The sequence below is a fragment of the Catharus ustulatus genome, chromosome Z (genome assembly GCF_009819885.2).
Source record: "Catharus ustulatus isolate bCatUst1 chromosome Z, bCatUst1.pri.v2, whole genome shotgun sequence".
Lineage (NCBI taxonomy): Eukaryota > Metazoa > Chordata > Aves > Passeriformes > Turdidae > Catharus > Catharus ustulatus.
Genome location: NC_046262.2, coordinates 19,271,532 through 19,289,786, shown reverse-complemented (window position 1 = coordinate 19,289,786; position 18,255 = coordinate 19,271,532). Strand labels below are relative to the sequence as shown.

At 35.5% G+C, this 18,255-nt stretch overlaps 1 protein-coding gene across 2 annotated transcripts in view; it reads left to right on the top strand.

Moving 5' to 3' along the window:
- PDE4D (phosphodiesterase 4D) overlaps positions 1-18,255 on the top strand; it is a 467,524-nt gene that overhangs the window by 61,276 nt on the left and 387,993 nt on the right. For both annotated transcript variants that reach the window (XM_033086046.2, XM_033086050.1), the window contains exon 2: positions 10,020-10,255. In XM_033086046.2, the coding sequence (XP_032941937.1) occupies positions 10,020-10,255 (236 nt within the window). The remainder of the gene's footprint in view (positions 1-10,019; positions 10,256-18,255) is intronic.

Genomic DNA, 18,255 nt, shown 5'->3' with positions numbered 1-18,255 from the left:
ATATTTTCGCAGAAAATGTAGAAATAAAAATTACAAAGTGTAAGAGGAAGTTGTATAAATAGGTTGGAAAAAAGTACATAAATTAATATAATTAACTATGACTTTCTAATCCTAAATGCAGCAGCCCAAATGAAACCTCTATGTAAGAATATCTTAAACATGATTTTAATGAAGGAATATTAGCAAAGTGGAGGTGGATCACTTTTAATCTTGGTCTTTTTCTAACAATTTCCGTAACTGTCTCTTTCAAAGTACCATCAGATAGGATACAGGTGTAGGGGTAGAATTAATATGGAATGTATGGCCATCTCTCCCTGTGTCATACAAGGTAAGAAGAAGGTGCTCATAATTTTTTTTTTTTTAATTACAGAACTAAAACTGGATATATTTATTTATTCTGAATAGAGAGTCAAATATTTATTTTTTTCTGAATACTAATTTCCTGATAGGGACTGCTTGAGCAAACTAGTGTTGGGCAAACAGAATACCCTAATAAAATTTAGGCCAACAATGTTAAACAAATAATAACTAAAAGCCTTGTTCATGCAGTAGTTTAATCTTGGTGAACTAAAAGAATATGAGTTCTGTACCTTGTGTTGCAGTTTCAAACCACATGATGAAGATTTCAAAAGCTTCTGCAATGTATTTCTTGTTAGTGTAAAATAAAAGTATATTTGTCTTGTACTGTTTCCTGATTAAGTGAACTGCATATTAACATTATCTTAAAACAATAATCATGCCTCCAAAATTGTATCTAGTCAAGTTTAGTATTGCCCTGCTTATGAAGTTGCTTAGAAACAGGTTGAAATGCAAGAAGTAAACTCCTGCAAGGAGGATGAAGGTGTTTTCCCCTTTAAACCATAGGTGGACTGTTTTAAGACAGCTTTGATCCCTGACCACAAAAAGATAAAGTAATACCTTGGAAACTTGAAAAATAAAATTTTGGTATATAGAAGATTTTGGTTCAAATTTCCCTACTTTAGTGTCTGTCACAGTGTAACCCCAGCCAGCAAACAAGTATGCTGCAGCCACTTGCTCACTCCCCCACCAGCAGGATGGAAAAGGGAATTGGAAGTGTAAAAGCTGGAAAATTTGTGGGTTGAAATTAAAGATAGCTTAATGGGAACACCAAAGCCTCACACTCAAGCAAAGAAAAGCAAAGAATGAATTCAGTGCTTCCCAGGGTTCAGCTGCCTCTAGGAGAGAGGGCCCAAACACACATAGTGGTGACTTGGGAAGACAAACACCATCACTCCAAATGTTCCCTGCCTTCTTCCCCCCACTTTATATACTGAGCATGATGTCACATGGTCTGGAATATTCCTCTGGTCAGCTGGAATTACCTGTCCTGGCTGTGTCTCCTCCCAACCTCCCAGGCACTCCCAGTCCCCTCACCAGTGTGGCAGTATGAGAAACAGAAAAGGCCTTGGCTCCGTGCGAGCTCTGCTCAGCAATAGCAAAAACATCTCTCTATTATCAACCTTGTGTTCAGCACAAATCCAAAACACAGCCCCATGCCAGCCACTGGCAAGAAAATTAATTCTACCCTAACCAAGAGCAGTACAACATCTGTCAGGAATGCTTGTTTAAGTACAACAAGGAATAATTGCAATATTACAGAAGATTATATTCTCTTATTTTGTTTTGCATTATTTTATTTAATTCAAGTAACTCTGATAGGTTTTTCTTTAAGAAAATGAAACCTTTCAAGTGAGATAATGCTACATATACATCTACTTGCGTAAAATTTGTTGTTTCTTTGTTTTTAAAGTCTGGTGAATTTTATAAAATTCTAAAATTTTATGAAAGTGTATTTAGATTTGCAAGTTTCTAAAACATAAAAGTAAGAATAGATATAGTTTAGCTGGATTACATTTAGATCAGAAATTACTGTTTTTCTTTCTTGGTGCTGCTAGAGATCTCTAATTTGTTCTGTTATGAATTTTTTAAATATTACTCTTTTCTACAGCTTCTTTTTTAAAGGACAGGATATTTTATTACCACTCTTATTTCTTTACTTTCCCTTCAAGTTAGGAAGATTATTGTGTTATTCAGCTCCACTCACCGAGAGAGGACAGGGAGACAAGTTAATCCAGAACTCAGCCTTTGAAAAATCTGTAGTCTCAGAACATTAAAAAAGGGTCTTTTGGGTGCATGATGCTCTTGGGTTAGATGCTTTTTTCTTCGTCTTGACAAAGATTTTCTCAGGTAAGTCACAAAACATATTCTGGTAAAACTCATTAACAGAAATGAGTCTGTATCTTTTCCTTGTGTAATGTTCCTTTTGTTCCAGCAGCTAAGTTTCCCAAGCTTGTTTTGCATGTAATCAATAATCATGAAACAAGCCTCATTTATCCTTTGTTGCTGGAAGGAACATTTTTTTACATATTTTTTCTTCATCCAGATTTCCCTAGAACATGCTAATTTCTTATGCTGGTAATGGTAATTTGTTGCAAAAATTATTCGTTAGTTGTGGCAACAGGGAAATTACAATGCTTTCAGATATATGAATATCCTGAAAAACTCAATCATCCAATATTTGTGTGGTTGAAGGATGATAAAAATGAGCAAGGGTAGTGTAGTAAAAAAAAGACTAAACTTACTTCAGTGATATTGAGGTTAATGTGTTTTTGATTTGCATCTCTGAGGACATAAGAGTATACATAAGCTTTGGCCCAGTCCCAAATACTTGAAATAACTGGCATAAGGGAAACCTGGTGAGATGAATTCCTTGACTGGAGGGCGCTGCTGGATGGCTACAGGCTGTTCAGGAGGGGTAGGCAGGGCAGAAGAGCCAGAGTGGTGTATTAAAGTGTGTGGGGCTCATATTTGACAATGTCAGTTGAAGCAACATGTAATCTGAAAAATGTTAAAATATGTACTGGAAATACAGAGAGACCAAAACTGTACTTTAGTGTATATGCCTAAGTAATCATATCACCCTTTAGATAACTCTGATTCTTAGAGTGGAAAAATAGGAGGTAAAGATTTGTGGGTAAAGCTTTATACTCAGAGTTGCAACTGGACTTGCATTAAAAAATATGAATTTCCCTTTTGGGAAACAAATGATCTCTGTACACTACTTTGCTGTGGCATGTCTTAAAATAAAGCTCTACTACCAGGGGGTCCCAACATTTTGTAGTGTGCTTGTAATGTTATGGCCCTATTTTAGAATATTTATTGGAGAAAAAAAAAAAAAAGAAGGAATAGTTTTATTTCAAGAAGTTGGATGAGATCAGTGAAAGGACTTCATCCCAGTATTTCTGGCAAGAAAGTCACACCTTTCAGGGTCTGAAAGAAAAATGTTAAGATATATATTTTGTCAGCTTCCTCTCGTATGTCCTTGTCATAAAGGTGCATTTACGGCAATAAGTACAGTATCTGTTTCACTTAGCCTGAAAGATTTGATGTGTGGTGCCACATAACCCCTTTCTTTAGGAAATGGGATGGAAGAAGCTTTTTTCCATATTAAGAACTTTACTTTTTTGCACATGAGCATCTCAACTTCCTTCCCATGTAGAGGTGAGTATACCTGAGTACACTCCACAGAACTCCAGATAATAGCAAAAAACTGCATTTTGTTAAATAACAAAAGTAACTATACACTTAAGTAAGTATGGGTGAGCCTTTGTTGCTTGATTTTTCAAGTAAAATTAAGAAGGCTAAATCTTGTAGTAACATTTTTGGAGCATTCTGACAAGTATGTGTCTTAGCTATGAATTCCATAGGATTTGAGATTTTTACTAAATGCGATCCTCCTACACAACTGACAATGTATCATGGAGCTGAAGTGAGACTAGTTCTGCCTTACTGAAGCCCACAAAACTTAGGTCTGTATATCTACAGGTTTTTCATTGCACGTGCCGTAGAGAATGCACTACTCTTGGCATTATCTCCTATATGAACAGATCTGAATTTCAAAACTATATCATCCACATGACTTTTAATAACTTGCTTTAGTAACTTTTTTCTCTGCTTTTTTGGCACGATGTTTTCATTGCTGAGCATGTCCCTATATACAGACAATTTAAAAAATATATACTATCAGAAGAATAGTTGCTAGAGATAAAAAAGAACAGTTTGTGGGAAATTTTCGGATCAAAGAAAACTGTCACGTGGGCTGAAGACATTGGAAGGTTGGAGGCTGGAGCTTGGATTTTAGACCTTTAGACTTAACCTCTGAGATAGATCTACCCTATTTCTTTCCAGGAAAACAAACAGCAGGACAAGAGGAAACAGCCTCAAGATGTATCACAGGAGGTTTGGATTGGACATTAGGAAAAATTTATTCACTGAAGGTGCTGTCAAGCTGGATCAGACTGTCCAGAAAGTGGTTGAGTCATAATCCCTGAAGGTGTTTAGAAGATGTAGATGTGAAGATGGGGTCCTTAGAGATGTGGCTTACTCTTGGACCTGATAGTTTTACAATTGGATGATCTGAAAAATCTTTGGCAAAATAAATGATTCTAAGATTCTTAAGAATACAGCTCAAGATCAAGGAGTGTTTGCTGAGTTAGATCTCACTTTTCTGCTGAGCTGAGAATAACCTCATGTAGATGAGTTTGGGAACCTGAAAGTCTGGTAGGAAATTCCCAGGGTCTCTACCTCAGAGACAGACATACTTGTACAGCATTATTTTTGTCATCAGTTTCATGTATGTGGGTTACAAAACTTCATAATATATTCCACCAAAATGACAATAGTTTGTGTGAGGTGATGTTTACTGTAAAGCCAAACTCACTGGATTCTTCTTACATCTGTTTAGTAAGAAGATTTATTTCTTTGTGTGATATTGGTAAGACCACTCTTATACTGGAATTTGGGTCCTTTAATTTGCTCTCTTAGAACAGGTGTTCCTGTGCTTCCCAGGATTCATAATTCTTAAAGGAGATAAAGGACCCTTCACTGTCATTTTTTGACCTTTTCTGTGAAAATAATTTGTTCTGTTGAATGAAAACAATTTTTTCCTTTAGAAAACCTTGCACATTGAGGACCTGCAAACTATTTCTTTTCCATTTGTCTCAAGTATATAATTTTCATCCTTCCAAATATATGCCAGGAATAAACATGGGTATTCCTTATAGCATTAACAATTCCACTATTTCAAACTTATTAACTGTATTATTGCTAAAAAAATTTAATTTTTTAATGCAAATGACTACTTAATTTATGCTGTGATGCATAATCACATTTTAAATTGTGTAATTATTTTAAACCACTTGAAGAAAGATATAGCAAAAAAATTATCCTGAACATACATAGAGGCTTTTTCCACTAAAAATATTTTCACCACAAAAAAAAAGGGAAAAATTGCCTGACAGAATAAAAATTAATTTTATTTAACTATGATTTTATGAGTATGAATCATCATTGTTTTCTTCTTTTCCATACTGCAAATAATGAATAGCAATAAATCTAGTCACAGTGAAATGCATCATTGAAATGGCCTGTGAATAATATATTCTCATTTACTTTTTAATAAAAATAAGAGAATCCAAGAGCAAGAACATCTATTGGTTTGATAGTTTCCTTGAGTCATATTTTCAAAGTATTTAAATAGTCATTGGTGAGGAAGAAGTGAAGAGAATGTAGGAATGGAAAGTAGAACATTGCTTGAACAAAGAGTAGTGTGTTTAGCCTAGATATAGCTATGCTAATAAATAGTGGTTGTGGATCTCAAACACACTCATAGCTCGATGGGAATTGTATCAGTTCTCCAGGTATAAAAACTGAGGCATGATGGCTGTGAAAGCACTGCCATTAACATTTGGAGTAAAGCAGAAAAGAAAGTCCAGATAATAATACTGTCAAACCAGCACCTATTCTTTGTGTCCTGTAAATATATTACTGGTTTGTAAAACACTAAGTACCTAGCCATTGTCTTTTTAGAGGAAGTGTTTAAACACTTAAGGTAATAATAAATACTATTATGCTATCTTTTAATAAAGCATAAAATAATTATTTTTCATCATAAGTAAAAGTATAAAATTAATATTTAGATGTTTTCATCACAATATTGTAATGAGAAAATTATTTTGTACAGATGTAAGTAGAATTATTAGAGGTTATTATTTTCTGACTCAAGTGAGTCTTGAGTCACAGAGCTGAGTCAAGAAGTTGTTTTGCAGATGGGACAGTAACAACCCTATTATTCATTAGGAGAAACGGTGTCAAGCCTCCAAAATGAGCCTCTGGCTCTTTGGTACTCAGCATGCCTCTGGGCTGCAGGTAAACAAACTGGTGATTACTTTAGCCTATTTTTTAGATAACTTATGATTCAATTCTGCTATTGGACATGACATTGAAAGGCAAGAACACAATGTGCTGTACCCGTTTTTTCCCCTGACTAGTATTCTTTTAAAGAGAGTTGTGCTGGCATGTCAAAGTTAGAAGAATGACTGCAGCGCTGGGTTTTTAAAGTACTTTCACGTTTTCCTATTTGTTCTTGGAAGAGAAAGGAAAAACTTTAGGATACGGCAGTCATTTGATCCATGTCAGAAGATTGAGCTTCAATTGGGAAGAATGGGAAGCTGTGATAGAGTGGGTTTGTTAGGGATGATTCAAGCACTGACACTACACGCTTTGTTGGAGTTGTATACCGTGATACTTTCAAAAATACTTTTAACAAAACACTAAGGAAGGTGAGAAATAGATAATCTTGTTAAGTGTATCAAGTGGTCTGCAGAGAAGTGGCAGAGAAACCAGTCTCTATTTCAGCACCAGGACTCTTTACTTTTTGACTTCTCAGGCTGTTTCTATTTTCTGGCGAACTTGTGATATGTGGCTGACTTTTGTTCGTTAGGTTACAATGGCTTATTTTTGCACAAAAATCTATGCCTACTAATGAGCAATTACTGATAAGAACTAAGAAACATGCCTGCTAATTAGAAGGCTAGCAAACGATCCCTTGAGTGTTAAGTTAACCAACCAGGAAAAAATGAAAAAAAGAAACAGACACTTTAAATGTCCCAGCCCAGAGTCTGCTCTGGACAAAAAATGTTGAAGTAAGTTAATTGGTATCTGAAAGGTTGCCATGTTCTAGAATTCAGTTAATTGGTTACAGGGCAGGGATTAACAGAGAGGCTTCCAGACCTTTAAGGTAAAAAAGAAAGCCTAATATGTTCCATTTAACTGATTTCATGAACAGACACTTTCCAACAACTTTCTTTTTCTTTTGTACATTCTCAGAGATAAGAAAATGTCAGGAGCAGAGCTATTTCTTGTTTTCTTTTTATCAGCAATCATTATCTTGGATCATTTTATGCAGCAGACAACACACCTGCCCTGCCAAAGCTTGGTTTTCATTCTTAGTCAGTGGTTTTGTGGTAATGACAGCAATGGCTCTTGCTATGATTGCTCAACAATTTAATGATGGAATACTGGTATAAATTGCCTAAAATTCTGTTAATGCATATAATGCTTCTTAAAACCGTGCTGAAAAATTAGGTAAATCAGCAAAGCATGTTTCTCTTCTGTTTCCCAAGATGGATACAAACATTATGATGAACATTTCCTGGTTTAGAGCCTGAGCACTTGTGCTTGAATAGGTGGCCAATTTTTCCACAAATTGATTTAATTTTCATTATCACAAAAATAAATATTAGGTGCCTTTTATTTCATTTCTCCAAAGCTTGGCTTTAATGTTTGTGTTGGAATTTTTCCATTTCTTTCTGGCTATATTCAGATCACATTCCTCCACCTCTCTAATTTTTGAGTAGGAATTGAAGAAGCTGCCCAGTGGGTTCACTTTCTCAATTCAGCTATCTAGTTCTGACTTTACGTGGCTCCAGTTCCAGGATTTTCATGGAGTTCGGAGTTACCCCAAAAAACCCAACTGATGAAATGTATCAGAAATCTCATGTGATAGACTATTTTTAGCTTTGATATCAGCATTTTTCATTTCTTGCAGAGCTATAATTAATTTAATTATTGCTTTTAATTTATTCGACTGTCTTAAGTATACACTATGCACACACTGAAGAAACAAGCATGAAGTTAAACTTCTCCCTCGATAACTATAACACATTAATTCTTGTCGTATTTTTACAGTGATTGATTTTACTGTCGATTTCCTTCAGAGTATTTGCATTAATGCATACCATTTTATAATATTTGTTTTCTTAAATTATATTGTAGCTGAATTAAGAAAAATAGCTAAATTATTAATCAAGATTTAATGATTAAAAATTGGAAACCATTTGCTTACAACAACTGCTCAAGTTCCAAGTACGAATGGAGCTCTCATTAATGTTACTCTGGTGGGTGGACCTTGGAAGGATGCCAAGTGCCCACCAAAGCCACTCTATCACTCCCCTTCTCAGCTGGATAGGGGAGAGAAAGTATCATGAGAGGGTTACGGGTTGAGGTAAGTCTAGGAAGAGGCCATTCATCAGTTAGCATCACAGGAAAACTGGCTTGATCCGAGGAAATTCAATGTATTACCAATCCTATCAGAGCAGGTTAGAGAGAAAAACAAAATTAAATCTTAAAACAGCTTCCTACCACCCCTCTCTTCTTCTTGGCCTCAACTTTACTCCAGACTTCTCTATCTCTTCCTCAGCAAGTGGAGCAGGAGGATGGAGAATGGGGCTGCAGGCCCCTATGTTGTTTCCACTGCTCTCCCCTCCACCATGGGAGTACTTCCCACACTCTTCCCCTGCTCCACCTGGTAGTGCCTCCATTGGAGAAGGTTCTCCACAGCCTGAGTCCTTCCTGTAGTCCTTCCTGTTCTGCTCCAGCAAGGGTGCTTTCCACAAGGTACAGTCCTTCAACAACAGGCTGCTCCAGCATGGGTTCCCCATGGGGGTCACAGTTCGTGACAGCAAATCTGCTCCAGCGAGGTCTTCCAGTGGAGTTACAGCTTCCCTTCAGGCATTCACCTGCTGTGGCCTGGCTCTCCTCCAGGGGCTGCAAGGGAACCTCAGCTCTGGCCCCTGGAGCACCTCCTGTCCTTCCTTTTCCTCGGAGTTGTGCATCTGCAGAGCTGCTGCTCTCACATGTTCTCATTCCTCTCTCTGGCTGCAGTTACTCTAGGGATTTTTCCCTTTCTGAAATAAGCTATCTCAGAGGTGCTACCACCGCTGCAGATGGGCTGGGCACAGCATGTGCATCTTGAAGCTGCTTGGTATTGGCTCTGTCAGACATGGTAACAATTTCTCTCGTGTTCTCACAGGAGCCACCCCCCAATCCCCCGTAGCTACTCCCTACCAAGCTCTCTCCCAAAAAGTAAACTTTTTTGAAGAGTTTTATTTCACAACGGTAAGCTGTTTGTTAAAAGTTTCAGAAACTTTCAGAGGAAATTTTCCCCGTTTAAATAATTACCAGTTAGAGTTTTCTTTATTGAATTATCTGCCATTCCTCTTTGACCCAGAGAATATTATCTTTAATATTCTCTTTAGATTATTAAATTGAAAAAAAAGTTTACTAATGTTTAAACAGAAGATTTAATTAGAGCCTCACCTTCAGAGGCTTCTAAGATCTATGGTGGCTGCTTTAAATACTCAGCTCTTACTATTAGCATGAAATTACTGTGAGCAGGAAAAAGATGGGCGTTGGGATACCTGAGAAAATATAAGAGGAAGTTTCTGCTGTTTTTAGTCAAGAGATATACAGTTTTAAATCTCTGATTACTACGTTAAAAAAAAAAAAAAATTATCAGTCTTTAGACCCTCAGTTTTTCCAAAAGGTAGATAACTTGCAGGGAAGCATATATATTGTGGAAAAGAAATTATTCTAATGCAAAGTTTTTGTTCCCTGTAGAGGTATGAATAAATATTTTAGACAGCAATGTGCTAATCTCATGATAAAAATACTTTCTCTTTGATTTTAAAACCACAGATTCTTTAAATCCTTCAAATTTTTACTGTATTTTGTCATTCATTTTAGCTTTCTCAATAATGACGTTAAAAAGCAAGTAATATTTATTAGAAACTAAGTTACAGAAAGGAAATAAAAGAGTTACCAAATTAACATTTTGAGTATTTTCTGATATGGTGGATATGTTTTTGCCTTCATCATAGGTTTCAGAAGAAGCTCTGCATCACAGCACTGAGGATGAAGAATCTTCCCAGGGAATGGAGCCCTATCTCGTGCGGAGATTATCATCCCGTAACATTCAGCTTCCTCCTCTGGCTTTCAGGCAGTTAGAACAGGCAGACTGGGATAAAAAGAATGACACCGAGACTATCCCAAGGCCCACTACTCTTCCACTAAGGATACCTCCTCTGATTGCCATTACAGCTGCTGAGTCCAGCAGGTAAGATCCGGCAATTTGTTATTTATTCAACATTCTCTATGGCAGATGTAGGGCTGCAGATGCTGCTTCCAGGAAAAAAAGTCTATTTCTTTCCTAAAGACACTAAATGAAAAAGTTGAATAAAATGTCTGTAAAATTGTACCCGACACTAGGTAAAACTGCTTATAAAGCTTTTGGTCATATCTAGTCAAACAAGTTCAAAAAACATTTTTTCTGAATGTCATTAATACTTCATATTCCAAAAGAAGCTTTCTGGAGGCTTGATTAACCATTTATGATGATGAAGGGGAGGAGGAAGTAGAGAATGAAAGGCGTTTTTTGTACACAGAATTAAAAAAAAATTCTACCATTTCAAAACTAGTTTCAAGAAGTCCTGAAGGGATTTTGTCTGCTCTTGTATATCTACATTATTTGCAACATAAATGGTTTGAAATTATATGGTTATAGTGATCTCTATTGTAGTTTCCTCATATTACATCTGTGAATTTTTATATAATACATGTTTCCTAAAGTAAACATTATTGTTCTAAAATTTTCTGATAACATACTATTTTTTGTCCTTGTTTTCCATAAAGTATTTAGTATGAAAGTTTTGCTTGCAAAGTGAAGGCAGTACAGCTATTTGGTGACATGATAATACATAAGGGAAAGGTAACAAGAACACACTGAGAGTTAAATGCTGTTCTTAAGAATTTTGGAACATATGTTCTGAGAGAATATTCTGAATAATGTGTTATGAAAAGAATGTAGGATTTGTAATAACATGAGTAAACCCATAAGTATTCATTGAAGTGCTTAGCCAAACCCCAGCTAATATTAACATTGAATTCAATACCACTTCCCATATCTTATTTCCTCCTAGATATTTTTATTTTTTGAAGAAGTTAGACCCGTTCTTGAAACATGCTCATAAGAATACTGGTTGCATCCATAAAAACATGTAAACATTTAGACTGTTTACAAATGAAAATATTATTTGGAGAGTTAAATGTAATGAAATTCACTGTTTTGATGATAGATTTGTGTCTTGATTTTTTGTTTTTATCCATGGAGGTTGGAGAGAAGATTGTCTGAGATAGGGAAGGAAAATTAGTGCAACACTTCTAGTAACACTGACTGGGAAAAAAAAAGGTGTGATCCTGATGTGATACATCAGAAAGATTACAAAGAAGAATGAAAAATATTGTCTGATAAAAGTGGTTAAGTGATTATAAATATCTGGAGATTGCGTTATTTTCTAGACTGGATTCAAATACACCAGAGAAAGACAGTTTGAAGGTTACTCAAGAAATCTAAAACACCGTGGTTTCTATGCACAGCTGTCTGCTGTACTCAGAGAATGATTTCTTTTTGAGAGGCTTCTCTGTGGGTATGAATCTCTCCTCAGCAGTAAGAAATAGCTTTGTACCCTGTCTATACCATTTATTCCTGTGGTTGGTAGGAACTGAAGGGTTTTGAAGCTGGGCAAAATAAGATTTATTCTGAGAGTGACAGGGAAACAGCATACAGATTGTTGAATTGAACTGCTGGGCTGTTTAAACAAATAAACTAAATCTAAACACAAGAGCAAAAGCAATTGTAATTTTGATCATACTTTGTAACATAAAATCTTTAGTTTACATGATTCTTTCTTAGCTAAGGAGCAATTACAGTGATACAAGAAGAATATTGTTCAGGAAATTAAATTTCTTTAGATGTTTAGTACTGTTTTTTGGTTGTTAGCTCTCTCTCAGGCAGCTATGAATTTCCCATTTATATGCTTATTATGCCAGCCAAACAGCTGGAGAAAGCTACCCTTTTATCTATCTTCTCATCTGCATGAAAGTACATAAACTTAGGGGTCCTATTATGCCTGTAGAAAAAGCAGCTTACCCCCCTTTCCTTTGATACGTGCAGTTGAGGAAAGGGAATCAAACTGTGGGTGTGAGGATTCTCTGTCTTCAGTAGGTAAATGAAGGTAGAAAAGCATTTGGGTCACAGAAACTCATTCTAAAGCAGAGGAGCTTCACCATTGAAAACATCCTAAATTATAAATGTATGGTTTTGGGAGAATATACTGAAAGATTCAAAAAATAGCATTATAAGACCCTTATGCTTTGTTTTGAATGACTGCAATGTGCAAAATTAAAAACAGTGATGGTGCATGAAGTCTTTAAAATAAAATACGGGTTCTATTTGTAGACATGAACATATATATATGTGTATAGATACACTCCCATTTTCAGTCTCCTGTTCTCTCCCTCTTTCTCTCCCTTTGTGCTGTCATAGGATTGTTTCTGGTTGTATATTAGCTTCTTAGAAGAATTAATCCAAAGTTTATATTTAAAAAAAAAAAGTAAACAAAATCCAAACAGCAGGATACATTGAAAACTGGAAGGCAGACTTTCAGTAATGCTTTTCTTAATCTTTCATACTTTGTCAATTCTTACCCTTCTGACTCTGAGACACTACAATGCCTTGCCATTACTTTCACCCTTCTAATTTCCTTCCATGCATACACAGAGCCAGATTTTTATTTTTTTAATACAGGTTAGACTGAGACCCTAATAAGGATCATTGTTAAGACGCAGAATTTTTATCTCCTATTGAAGTATCACATGCAAAAATGCTTATCGTACTATAAGATAAAGAACTTGAAAATTGTTAGGCTGACCCTCCAACTGGATGATGCAATTATGAAATGTAATACAGTAATTTCACGACCATAAGGCGCACCGGACTATAAGGCGCACCCCCGGGAGTCGGTAAAATTCGCAACTTTGTAGATCAGATAAGGCGCACCCGACTATAGGGCGCACTTTTTTTTGCAGCGAGGCTCCTCCCCCAGCTCACCCCACGCAGTTGCTGGACGAGGCCCTGCCTCAACCCGGCAGCCATTGGCCTCCGGGCCCGCCTGTACCCAGCAGGGGCGGTGCCGCAAGTCACCGGCCCCCCCCTGGACCTGGCAGCCATGGGACCCCAGGACTGCCTGGACCCGGGAAGGGGGATGCCGCGGGCCCCCTGGGCCCGCCTCCAGCCGGCTGCTGTGGCACTTTTGGTTCCCCCCACAGCTCACAGCTCATACTTCCGGTTTGGCAAATTTTGCAACTTTGTCCATCATATAAGGCGCACTGGACTATAAGGCGCACTTCCGGGGTCGAGGGAAAATTTTAGTCAAAAGGGTGCGCCTTATAGTCGTGAAATTACTGTAATTGCCAGAACTTTTACGGGAAAGATTAGAATCAGGCAGACAATTGCTTTTAATATGTCAGTTCTTCCTTTATTTTTATTTTTATTTTTAAGTTTCATTTTTATTATTTTTATTTTTATTAGAAATAACCTGTATATATATAAAATATTTAATGTGATATTTTACTGTAAGCTGGGATAGCTTGACTGTTTGGGGTGTGGTGCATGCATTGACCAGTTTTCCTCAGGTAACTGTAACTAAATTTACTGATGGCTTTGGTGTGAGCAACTGCTAAAATGGCATTTAATATGGGATGCACAGATAAGAAATGATTGACAGTAGAATGCTTTTGCTTTCTCTAAAGTAGATGGTATTAAAATGGTAGGTGCTTGTTATGTATGGAAATTAATTTTTTTTTGAGGATATATATCTTACCTGTTATGTAGTAATTATTTCTGAAGTTTACTTCTGTATTTGACCAGTAGCCACAGCTCCCACCCTGATACAATACTCTAGCAAATATTTACATTATGCAGCATGTGTGATACTATATATTTGATTTCTTCTTTCTTTTTTCAAACACTTGGACTTGTGATTTAGGATAATGGATCAAATCTTCCTGTAATGGTGATTTTGATTTGTCCAAAGATCCCTGAAATATGGTAAAAGTCTATTCAGTCACCTTTGTCCTGGAAACAATCTCTCAATTGTCTTACTCCAAAGAAGAGATGGTTATGAGAAGGTGGGATAGGACACGGCCCCTATGGAGCACTGAGAATAGCCACGGCACATATACCTTCCCTTTCCACGGTGCAGATCCAAGGTGGCAGGGACTGAAGTATTTCTTTGTTTTGCCTTTTAAGAATAGGTTTTCCAGTGGAAAAGGACTATCCCAGTTGTTGCTGTGATACTTGTGTACTCATAACATGTGACAGACAAAACCTGATGGAAAATATCATTTCCATTGCATGCAAACTCCAGAAAAAGCCCTTGAAGATTTTGTTAAAATCATTATTTGAAAGCAGAAAGTTGTTTTGTAATCAAAAGGTTCTTAGAAAGGCTTTGATAACAAAAATATATAAAATAATCTGGTGTTTCATTTATCTATCTGTTACTTGGTATGGATACTGTCTCTTTCTATTTATCCTAGTCTTTGCTCAAACATCATTTGGGAGAGATTATTATAATTGTACAACATAAAATCTATTTTAGATTGCTTTCATATTGCTTATGTACATCTCAGAGTGTGCATATTCGTGTGTTTATGAAACTCTAGGGAGCTACAAGAACAACTTACACGACAGCTAATTTCTGAAGTATCTTTTTTGCAATGTTCTTTCTGTCTTAATTTATGTTTTTCCTCAATTTAAATTCTGTGGATTAGACAGTCACTGTACTGCTTAAGATTTCTGTGTTTTATTATCCACTAAAGAGGCAATCAACACTCTATATTGGAAATCAGATAAAACTTGGTTTAAAATTATCCCCAGGCCCTTTCAAGATGAACTCAATTTTTTTAATATCTGTTTTTGAAAATAAATATTAGCAAATTGTTATTAGCATCATCCCTATAAGTTTGATACTATGGCATTACAGAATCATGCTAGTTTCAAGCTAAATATGTCTTAGTACCTACTTAGTACTTGCTTGCTCATTGTCTTCTTTGTGTCCAAGGAATACCTCAGCGACCAAATTTTGTCCTCATTCAGGGCAAGAAAAGATTTTTTCAAATGTTAGAAACTGAAATACGTGGATTCTGAGCCACGATTTTGCAGTTATTTATTTACTACACCAGCAAACTACTTTTAAGAGAAAAGCTAGGATGCTAAATTTTTATAATTGTTTTAAGGAAATAAATGTTACAGAGGCATCATAAAGCGATAAGATCTGACCATAGCTGAGTTAACACACAGTAAAAAAAACATCCATACAAAGCTACTCTTCAGATTTACTTATTTGCAACTCAGTGGAATAGTGTATATAGTGGAAAAAAAGTGGCAACTATGATTTAGATACTTCTGAATGAGAGAGACGGAAAAAAGTGAAAATTTGTTATTTCATTTATTTTTTAACTCAGAATTAACCTTGAGCCTGCCAAGGAGTAGCTTTTCTCAGAAAGCTCGTCATGAGTCTAGGCTCTCTTCAACAGCATCTTCTTAAGTATAAAGCTTAAATGGAGAAAGATTTGAATTTAACTGATTTTATTTATCAGTTATTTGATTCCCATTAAAAATAATTAAGTGGAAAATTCATAGAGCAGAATATGAAAAATATTCCAGTTTGCAACACAGGGGAATAAATGGGATCTTCCAAAAACAGGAAGTTGTTTTCTTCACATTTGTAATCAAAACCGATACATTAAAATGATCCAGCATAGAAATCGATTTCCACACACATATTTTACACCAGGTGTACTCTCTCACAACAGCTTTTAAAGTAAATTCATTAAACTACTAACTTTTTTTTTCTGTTTCTAGACTCAGACTACTGATTATCTCCTGGTATCCCTTTCACTTCAGATAAAAACTGGACATTAGGTCTCTGAAAAGAAAATTAATCAGATCCTTTTCAGAAGAATCACCATAGTTTATCTTTCCATAAAATGGGCTTCTTTAAAAGACATCAAGTCTATAAAGTGGAGATTAAAAGAAACTATTTCAAATCTAACTTAAAAAAAATACACAAACGGATAGTTTTTGCTATTGTTATAGGAAAGAAAAGAGAAGGGCCAAGCCATGAAAGGTTGTGATTCTGGCTTTACCTCTTTCCAAGCAGTGAATAAATTTTATGGATGTTTTTCTTCGGTCTGTTGCTTTAACTTCTGAATACAGACTATCTACTCCATGTGATAGTGTGAGATCTGGTTGACTGCTATTACTTACTATCCAACAAAATAAATTTCTGTGCAATCTCAGGTAATGGCTAGGTAATAGTTTTATTCTGTTCTCTCTTGCCACATACCTTTTAGACTATAGTTTTCTTTAATTTAAAGGTAACTCTTCTTTTTTTTCTGACATATGTGACAGATTGATTAAATGCAACAGCTTAATGATGAGAAAAGTGTGATTAGATGGATACAGAACCTCACAGCCCTTACAACAAAAGGATTCATTATGACTCTCTGGTATTATCAGATCAAACACATCAGATTTGTCTGCATATCCTTAACAGAAAATAAAGATAATTTTTGATAGCTGCGTAAGACCAGAAATTCATTGAACAGTAGAATTTGAGACATTTCAGTTGAGACAAATCAGCAGTATGGATTTTCAGCTCCTTTTATCTAGTTTTATATACAAGCAATTGGATTTTTATGACAACTTTGTCTGAAAATGTCTTTCAGTGTCTTTTGTATCTTTCTCTGATTGTAATCATACTGCAGTATTTCCTTCCTTAGTTTCCTCTGTTAATCTGTTTCAGCTCATATCTCCTTTTTCTTCTAGATGTTTCCAGTCCTACAGATTCTCCATAAACTGTTAAGACATTTATTAATCACACATATTCTGCTTTTCTTAGCCTGCCACAATGGCTGTCTTTCATGCTCTGTGCCATTTTTGTAGCTGTTCCTCATCTTCAACAGAAGAGCTGAGTTCAATATGTTTTGAAGTTATTACCTCGGGACACAGGCATTAGTGATGGAGTACTTTGGGTAGACTGCATATAGTTACCAAATGTGTATCAGTAACTTATAATATATTTAGTACCATGGTTTCTAAGGTATTTATGTTAACAAAATTATTTAATGCTTTGTGCAATTGTGGGAAACGAATTGTCAGGTTTTTCATAGGTAACATAAATTCAAAGCAGTAATTGATATATATAGTGAGAAAACTACAGCAAGATATTAAATAAACAGAAGTAAAGCTTCTGCTAGTCATGCTAGTTATTTTCCACAATAAAAGGTCTAATCATGTTTTATAATTGCAAAAGTAAAACATATGAAAAAAAATTGTAGCCCCAAATATTGCTGTTGAAATGCTTCATTTATTATGTATGCATGAATCAGTGGCAATTTCTCTTCTGCATCAAACATAAGTACATAATTATGATTTTTGATTCACAGATTAATCGGTGTAAATTCCAGCAATAACCACACTCTTGTCATGTTCATGTTTCATGCTAAAATTTCTTGATTTAGAACATTCTTGCAAAGCCTGATTCTTCTGCATGGAGAGATGGTGGCAAAATAGTTTTTAATTAAGTGATGTCAGGACATGGCCTACACAGAGGTGCTAAAAGCTGTGTGGGAAATTAATGTAAACACATCAGTAAATTGGGGTTTCCTCTGGATATAGTTCCATAAATTTAGCCTAAAATGAAAAGAGAGGAAAAAGAATATTAAGATTTTCTTTGTTAAGTAAAAATTACATGCTAGCTTAAAGTGAATAGCAATTATTTTAAAATCAATAGAACTTTGATATTTTTAATGTAGTAGAGGAAGAAATGACACAAAAAATTGAAAGAGATATATAAAAAGTCTTTAAACCCCTAATATTAACATAAAAACATAAATCAAGAAAAGTTGGGTTTTCTGTATTTTAAAAATCTTTAAGCTCTTCGTTAGCATGCTTATATTTCAGACGATTGCTACTGGTTTTCTGGATAAAGCAAAGGTTACATGTATTTTAGAGAATATTTGCACAAAATGAAGTAGAAGTTGCCAACCTGAAAAACAGTTTTATCCCTATAGATGAATATACTTGAGAGTTATATTTCTTTCAATATACTGAATTTGTATTAGAAAGTTTTCTATGGTTGGTTCTGACTTCAGAAGATTTTTCTTCTTGCCAAATGCCTGAGTGTGTAATCAAATCATGTCTTTTGTGGTTTG